Source organism: Nestor notabilis, unplaced genomic scaffold (assembly GCF_000696875.1).
Source record: "Nestor notabilis isolate BGI_N333 unplaced genomic scaffold, ASM69687v1 scaffold5474, whole genome shotgun sequence".
In the NCBI taxonomy this organism is placed as follows: domain Eukaryota; kingdom Metazoa; phylum Chordata; class Aves; order Psittaciformes; family Psittacidae; genus Nestor; species Nestor notabilis.
Window position 1 is genome coordinate 29479 of NW_009926736.1, and position 8704 is coordinate 38182.

General features: G+C 41.6%; 1 protein-coding gene across 1 annotated transcript; it reads right to left on the reverse strand.

Annotated features, from left to right (window-relative positions):
• Positions 1-6192: 6192 nt before the first annotated feature.
• Positions 6193-8226, reverse strand: SNRPD3 (small nuclear ribonucleoprotein D3 polypeptide 18kDa). Its single transcript, XM_010013692.1, has 3 exons — positions 8068-8226; positions 7218-7410; positions 6193-6352 (listed from the first exon to the last, which is right to left on the reverse strand). Exons 1-3 carry the CDS (start codon positions 8191-8193, stop codon positions 6291-6293), a joined length of 381 nt encoding a protein of 126 aa, XP_010011994.1. The 5' UTR covers positions 8194-8226; the 3' UTR covers positions 6193-6290.
• Between the last annotated feature and the right edge of the window lie 478 nt (positions 8227-8704).

Below are 8704 nucleotides of genomic sequence, written 5' to 3' on the forward strand. Positions count from 1 at the left end.
CGGGAGGTAATGCTCAGAGACCATCACTTCTGAGATGATCCAGCAGTTAGAGCACTCACTGGGCCTCTGGAAGCTTTGTCCCTGATCTTCAGGATGCCTGTCACTTAAGGACGAGTATTGAAAAATACTTAGGTGCTTATCTCATTGGTTTCAGCACAGGAGTTGTGGGCCCAAATCTGCCTTCAGATCCTAGTCTGAAACTCTTTGTGACTTCCTCTCCATCCCCCTTTGTCTTTACACCCTGTAATAGTTTTGTAAAGAAAAACACATGAAAGTGACAGCCGGGTACTTTACAGTACAGAGCCATGAACAAGCTGAAGGGGTAGCTCCATGTAACACGCCATCTCCCTGCAAATCCAGGCATTCCCATTGCCTTCCCTTTGCATCTCCTAGTCTGAAACTCTTTGTGACTTCCTCTCCATCCCCCTTTGTCTTTACACCCTGTAATAGTTTTGTAAAGAAAAACACATGAAAGTGACAGCCGGGTACTTTACAGTACAGAGCCATGAACAAGCTGAAGGGGTAGCTCCATGTAACACGCCATCTCCCTGCAAATCCAGGCATTCCCATTGCCTTCCCTTTGCATCACCAGTCTACTACTGTTGATAGTCCTGCTGAGTGTTGTCCCACTCCCTGTTAACATTATAGGCGCTACGGGACAAAACACGAGGAGTTTTGTGTTACAACAAGCAGTGGTTTGCTCCAGAGTAGATGTACTAGCATCTCTCCACTGAGCTGGAAATAGGGCAAACCCCCAACCAGACAACAGATTTTAAGTCCCCAGGCAAGGGAAAATGAAGAACAAATTAAATGTTCACTGCAAGCAGTTCCCTAAACAAAAGAATAATAATAGTGTTTTTCTGCCATTCTTTCAATTTCTCCAGCGTAACTACACATCTTCTGGATACAGTCTGTGTCTTTGCCAGGGCTTCAACATTCTCCCCTGAATTAATGATGCTGGAAAATCTCCACTTTTCATAGACTCTGACAGTCTCTACTGAGCAGCAGAGGGCTGCACAATACTTGCTTATGCAATGACTGGTCATGTGCCAGGAATAATAGCCTGTCTACTAGGAACAACCAATTCACACACAAAACCAGAATACTTTTCCCATTAAGAGTCTGAATTAGGTGCAGTAAACCACCGAAAAGCTGGTCATACTGCACATTAATGTCAGCGTCCACACTGAACTAAATAATCCCACACCCTAGTCTTTGGGGAACAGTTAAGGGTGGCACTTCCTTATTCATTACCTCTAAAGTACTCTTGACGCTGTCAAGAACTGTTATTACAGGACCAGGCAACAATAGGACACTTGAAGCAGTTAAAATGCAACTTGACCTGGGAAAGTAATTGCAGACAAGCACTGCTTTGGCTACTTCATACACTAGCATACTGTACTGCAGGCGTGATCTGTCCCTGCGCGGATGAAGAGGTGGAGAACAGCATCATCTTACTTGCAAAGTAATCTGCAGCACACTGCCCATATCAGCATTTAACGCTAGTCTGGCCATGCTTTAAACATGGTGTATCCCTATTTCTTCACAAAGAAACATTGAAGGCAGGAGGGTCCCATAAAGTTAGTTTTACTTAACGCATGAGGAGGAAGACTAGGTCTTACTGTCTGAAATCAGCTTAGCTGCAATAAGATGCAAGTCTAGTTTTTGGTCTGTCAGGATGGAAACACCAAAAATCCCTGGGAGAACCTTTCCTCCATTTTGACCTGTGGCTGAGAAATAAGAGACCAAATCACTGACCCTTTCTTGCAGACCTCACAATTCCACCCTTTTCTACCAAATATACCAAAAAATTATTCCACTGGGATGTCAGTCTTCCATCCTTGCTCACATTGTACTGGCAAGCAGAAATAGGACATCTCTACATTAAATGAAAGCTCACTGTGAAGCTGAATTAGCAAAGAGAGAGAGACTGTACGGTTATCCTGACCACCAGCACCAGAAATTCATGTTTTCCACTTTGTTCTTCCCTTCTGGAAGGCATGGGAGATCAAGGGGCCATCTCCCTTTACTCCTGCTTTCACTGGCAGAGATTAAGAGGCTGCTGCCTCTCTCACAGTTTTAAGAGTCGGTATAAGCCAAGTTCTGTTACCCTGAAGAACAGGGCTTTTACAACGTGGCATGTAATTATACTCAGAGAAGAGGCACCATGGCTTGGCACTTACCTCACCTACACAGCATCCCTTCCCAGCCTCTCAGTCGTAACATAACACCTCACGGACTCCTGTTTTGCAGAGTACCCTTGGAAAATTACGTAAGTACAGCTTTAGGATCAAATATAACACACACACCTGGAGAGCAGAACTGCATGTGTATGGTATGAAAGCACCTGGTCAGTGAGGAAAAGTACTGTGCAAAGCATTTTTTTCAAGTGGTACCTTCTCCAACCACTTAACTCCCCTGTGCTGTCACCAGGATCTCCCCTCTGGACTTGTACCAGAGCACAACCTTGGTTTTGACTCAGGATGACTGGGTGCATTTCTGCCTGCACTTCGCACTTCATTCTGCATGGCTGCAGTATAGCTTCTCTGTCCCACATGAGTGCTGCAAAGACATCTACATGGATGATATCAAAGTGGCAAGTTCACGTCAAAGCTTCAGGCCAGTAGCTTGTCTCTCTGTCAAAAGCAGGAAGCTACAGTAAGCCTTGAACCCACTGAACAGGAAGAGGTTTACAAGCCCCCACACAAAGTAACGGCAAAGAACGAAATGAAATGATGAGATTTGTAGCAGAAAAAAAAAAGGTGAAAAATGAGGGAAGAGCATAAAACCAGACCCAGTATCCTCCATTCCAGAGTAAGAGATTAAGTTGCTGAACTCAAGAAATCTGCACCACCTACATAAGTGCACAATCCCAACCAGCCAAGTACCAGGGAAACACACGGCATCAATCAACCACTGGTGTAACCTGGCTTGTGTATGAAGCCAGCACTCTGACAATACGGAATAAGAAAGAAAATAAGCTGAGTATTTTCACACTACAGCTTGTGACAGTACCGAGTTTATGGATTTTATAGCAGAAGTCACATTTCTTGCACTTTTTTCCTTCCATAGGGTTCTGGATTTTTGTATTTCATTCTCTTACCGATAGAGCCATCTAGTGGATGAGACATCATTTGTGAAGAGGAGATTTTGACGTGGCACACTGCAAGTAAGGATAAACCATGTCACACATAGGATCTTCAAAGCAGCCTGTAACAAACTAGCATATCATTTAATACAGTCAGAAATTGCTAAGCGATATGTTTGTCTTGGTGGGGCTTAAATTTCTACCAGCTGGAAACTTCAAACTTTTCAATACTAATTCACATTACCTTTCTGAAGAGAGTGAACAGTTCATTGTAGACTCAGCCTCAACCTAATTGCAAAGCTTTTCATTTATGCAAAATCCAGTATCTTCTTCAAAGCTAACATGGATTAGAGATGTTATGTGCTTTACAAAAGCCTCAAAGCTAAGGCAACACTGGCAGGAGAAAAATAAAGTTCAAGAACAAGTTTCATGGCCGTGTGCTCAGTGACAGTCACTAATATGGAGGGTGAGAAACACCAGAAGTCAGTGGTCAAAATGTGCTGCCATTTGCCTCTGCCAGCATCTAACCTTCAGGAAAGGATGCATGCTGCTTAACAGTCAGAAGGAAACACAGAGACACAAAGCCCACGGGCCAGATTTGCAGCCTTGCCAAAATGTTGAATCTCTTCCCAAAAATAATTTTAGTCAAGCTCTCCATTTGTGGCTTATTTTCCCACATATTTATAGTTCTTTATTTATAGGCTTTACAGAAAAACAACGCAGAGCTTTGAGGGCTGGGAAGTACTGGGTAGTCCCAGCAAAAAAAAAAAGATGTGGCAATCCTCACCACTGGTTTCCTTGCGAGGTTAAAGGGAGACCCAGCAGAAGCCAGAGCCAAGGAGCTCTGGCAAAGTGAGGTCTCCTTGCTCAAGCTGCGAGTGCACCTCTTGTCTCTCGTTTCTTAACAAGGCAGCAGTAACTTCATTTGTCATCCAGCCATGGCCAAGCTGCCACCCTTTAAGCAGAACAGCTTGCCATCCTTTGACACTTCATCTTACACTGTTTATGGCAACTAGTTGTTGCACTAATTAATTTCAGATTTCTATTAGGCGTTTGCTTTAGAAGAGAAGGCAGTTCTAGCTGCTGAAGAAGCATCCTATAAAATCTTGCAGCAGATACGTGACTCATTATACAGAAAGTATTTGTATTGTGCCATTCCACCTCTTGACCATAACGTAACTCCATTGCACAAAAATTCCCATTTGATTAGCAGCACAATCACAAGCCTGGTGTATGAAAAGCAGTAAGAGACAGTTAACAGCCTGCAAATAAAAGACTTATTTCAAATAGCCATAATATACCACCATATACTACTGGCAACAAGGAAAGCCAGTGGACGTCAACAAATACCTATTCTTACCTACCACCCCATCTCGAGAAGTCCCAGGCATTAGCATGGGGTATTACAAGCAGACACAGTTCAATTCTTACTATGAAGCTCATGGTACAGAAGAACAGGATGGAATTGTTTTCTCCTTTGTGTGTTAAAACCCATCAGTCCCAGTGGGCATCTAGTATAGACTCAAAACGGATTTCAGCTTCAGGTTAACGATGGTCTTTCTCAGAAGACTTGTGAAATTCAGAGGCCTTAAGCATGGGGAGGAAATTCTGTAAGAATGTCTTCTCTCCCACAGGAAGAGTTAGCACCAAAGTTATTTAAAAATTCCAAACAGTACAAAGAGCTGCTACTACTAGTGATAAGAAAGGTGGTAGTTTGCATACAGACCAGTGCAATTTTACTTGCCTGCATCTTACACAGATACTTAGAGGGAAGTTACCTCATGAACTAGTATCAGCCACAATTCTCTTCTGAGTGACCATCAGTTTGAAGAATGACACATTTCCAAAATAAATGTTTCATTTAATTACTAAAGCCCCAAACTGCTAATTTTTAAGTTGGAAATATGGACTTCAGGAAAGCACTACTGCTGTGTGAACATGACTCACATGTGATGTTTTGAAGCAGGGCTTTGTGAAAACTGTCCTGTCTTCTGGACAAATTCCTCAGTCTAGGTGTAAGACAACTTGACAATGTTTTTATAGTTAAGCTCAAGCATATTTTAATCACATTTTAAGGAGCTTTCTAATGCAAATATTTAGGATCATGACTACCCAAAACATGTAGCAGGATTTCCCTAATGGTGTACAGCTTTATTTACAGACAATTCAACAAATTAATACATAAGTTCAACTTTCGTGTCTGCACACATGGGATAGTCTTCACAGCAGAAAAGCAAGACTAGCTGTTCTGTACAAGTACAGACTGATAGTTGATTGTATGCAATTATGATAGGGTACAGAAGTCTTACACTTAAACTTCTCAACCATTTAAGTCAGTAAGAACCACCACGCTACACAAATAAACTCCAGTTATTCAACTACATTTGACTTTCTGCAGATCAGCTGATGATCTATATGACTGGTAAGACCAAGAGTTGGGGTTGATCCTAAATTTAGCTCAAAAGATTAGCAATTGTAACAAGTTGTATTTAATGGATAACCACTTATAAGACTTTCCCCATATACCTGCATTACAAGTTTAAGAAACATGTCAAATTCATCCTTGAAAATGCCTATTTTATATTGTCTTCTTTTCCCAGGCATACGGGAAAAAACTACTAAGAATTCAAATTTTTCACTGCAAATACAGACTCAGGCTATCAAAGCTGTGTGTTCCTAATGAAAAGTTATCCCTGTATCCAAAGAGAAAAGTAAGAAACAGAAGAATACAAGCCCAAAGTACAGATATGAAGATGGATGGACCTCTACCTACTGCAGGTTCATATAAAGCAAAAGAACATAGTGCTTTGCTTCTCAGGAAGTTGACTTTGTTTCACCATGTTTTCCATAAATACAGCTGCTAATACAACTTTAAAAGGTACTGTTTAAAAAGTCTTCATAAAAAATGCATTCCTATTCTTTAGAGAATGAATGGCAACAGGACTAAACAAGAAACAGGAAACGTGATCTTTAAAAGCCAATGCATCACATAAGATAGTCAAATGTAAAAATCAATTCCACTCTTTTCCAAAGCTGTTTTAAATTTGCAATCAATCTACAATGTATTTGCCCAAGAGGAGTCCTGTCATGCAACAGCAGACAAGTTTTTGTCAGAAACATTTATTAAGAAAAACTGATACCAATACACACGTAACCAAGTTAATACCCCCAGTGAAAAAAAAAGTGTTGGTCAAGACCAAAATTATCTTCGCTTCTGGAAGATGTTGCCACGGCCCATCCCACGGCCTCTTCCTCTTGCAGCCACTGAAGAAAGAAAACATCAGGGATGACATGAATTTGACATAACTGCTTATTCATCTCGACTGACAAGCAAAACAGAAACAACACTTAGTGTCTTGCTTACAAGCAAGGAAACGAGCCTATCCCATGAAGTTCAGAAGGTGCTGTGACAGCAAGAGAGTTTCCGTGATAAGAACCAGAACTAATAGTTACACAGACTTGCTACTTAGAACAGATGCGGTGAATACTTAATGCACTTTGTGTTCCTTCTAAGCTGACACACAAATCTGTATAGCCCAAGAGATTTAAAACCCCACACTCTTCTTAGGTGTTGCAAAAGAACTCGGAATGTTTCAGCAGATTTTACTTCCCCACATAATCTTACTGCATTTGCTAAAGTTAACCAAGGACTTTGCAGCCCATAATTATTACTCAATCTTGTTATAACTACATTGGTCCCCCAAGAGAGGTACAAATAAGAGTGAGCTACCGAATGGCTAATAATTACAGCTTCTCAGTAGGTTAAGTACTATCTTAATATCAGTTTGTTTTTCTCCAAAAGCTTAACAAGAACTCCTGAATCCTTCTCTACATATTCCAAACAGCTAGTGGTCACAATCACTAAAAAACAGAAGACAAAGTTTTATATAAAGCCCCTTTTTATAAGACTACTCACTGTATCTAAATTATTGTAGCATCAATATTACACATTCAGGTAATTGGACAGTTGGAATCTTGACTCCCACCATAAGATGAAATATGCAGAAAAATAATGTATGAGCCACTAATCTCAGTTTCTCACAGCTTATGTGTCCTCAGTGATAGAGATTAGTTTTCCAGTTCTTCTACAGCAAAATGAGTAAGGGGGAACCATAAACAAACTACACACCTTGAGCTTTGAGAATAGCTGCTTTTCCTCGCCCAGCTCCAGAGCCCTGGTTTTTATTCTTCATGCTCTTTAGCATAGGAGCGTTCTTCAACATATCTGGTAAAATGAGAAACCGTATCTTGCTGCCTCTGATGTAGACCTGTTCCAGCTGTGCCACTCGTCCGTCTCTGTATGTCACCGTTATGTTGGACATCTGAAAATAAAGACAAGTCAGTGCTCACAGAGGCCTTTAATACAGCCTGTGATCCTATTTCCCTTGCCTGAAGAATATACAGCCAGGATTCAGGTACCAAAGCCAGAAACTTTCCAAGCATACTGCTTTATCATCTGGAGTTGTGACAAAAGGATCCAGGACCATTTAAACATACTCCTATGCCTGCTACTGTTCAAGCAGACCCATGACTTACGCTTTCTCCCCAGTTGGTGATTCAGTTTTAATCAAAATTTTTCATCAAAATGAAGTCCTATTGGGATGACTAAAGCAATATGCATTAAAAAAAAAAAAAGCTACAATTGCTTAAATCAAGGTTTGTTTATTCTTACGTTCAGTGTCTCTAAATAAAGAAGTCCAGCAGAAACACTGTTCACAGAACAGAATCTTAAGAACGCAGATATTGTTAACAGAAATGCCCAATTCAACTCTAAAAGTGGAAAGAATAAGCTCTGCTCTCTTCAGAGCACTTAGTAATCCTGAATCCATTTCACTACAGTAAGACAGTATACATACAGCAGTAGTTTTCTTTATCCTAAGAATAAAAGGTCTTTTAATCATGCTGCTAACAAGCTAGCTATCAGCCTTTCCAGGCACAGAGCAGAGAGCCCTCCCTCTGTCCTCCTGAAGCAGGTGTACCTGACAGTTCATGTTGTCTTCAGCTTCAATAAGTTTGCCTCGGTAAACTTCTCCTGTATTGGTTTCACATGTCACAATATGGCCTTCAGCCTCATGCAGGACTTTAATAGGCACTCCAATCGACATGTTTGCAGTGCTGTGACTCTACACCTGAGACAAGAGAAAACAAAGGGAATTATTACAAAGGAAGTTGTAGACTAGATTTTACCTACACAAGCTGTGATCTCTTATTATAAAGTAGTTTTCTCTCTTGCTCAAACACACTGTATGCTTTGACAATACATTGATAGAACTTATTTAGAAAGATGGTCATGGGAAGAAATTACTCAGGAGATGAACAAAAGTAGGTCTTTTCCAGATCAATTCTGGCCTAGGAAACTCACTGGCAAATACCAGGTAACAGAACACAGGTACAGCCACGCACACCTCAAGTAGGAACAGCCACAGGTACATAACGGTGCAGTCACCCTGACCCCTGGGTGGCGCCGCCGCGCTCGCAGCCCACACACCCCACACCACACCACGCAAGGAACGGGCTCCTCCACACCCAGCCCACATCACACCCCCCAGCCTCGGCGCGACCTCCCTCACACACAGCCTCAGCCCTACCCCAAGGGAGAGAAGGGCCCCGGCCCAG

Bases quoted from the DNA above. Each gene is read 5' to 3' on its own strand.
- SNRPD3 (XM_010013692.1), bottom strand. From the start codon at position 8,193: ATGTCGATTGGAGTGCCTATTAAAGTCCTGCATGAGGCTGAAGGCCAT. The intron at 7,411-8,067 runs GTACACCTGCTT...CTTTATTTTCAG, and splicing joins AAGACAACATGAACTGTCAG to ATGTCCAACATAACGGTGAC. The intron at 6,353-7,217 runs GTGTGTAGTTTG...TTCTTTCTTCAG, and splicing joins AGCTATTCTCAAAGCTCAAG to TGGCTGCAAGAGGAAGAGGC.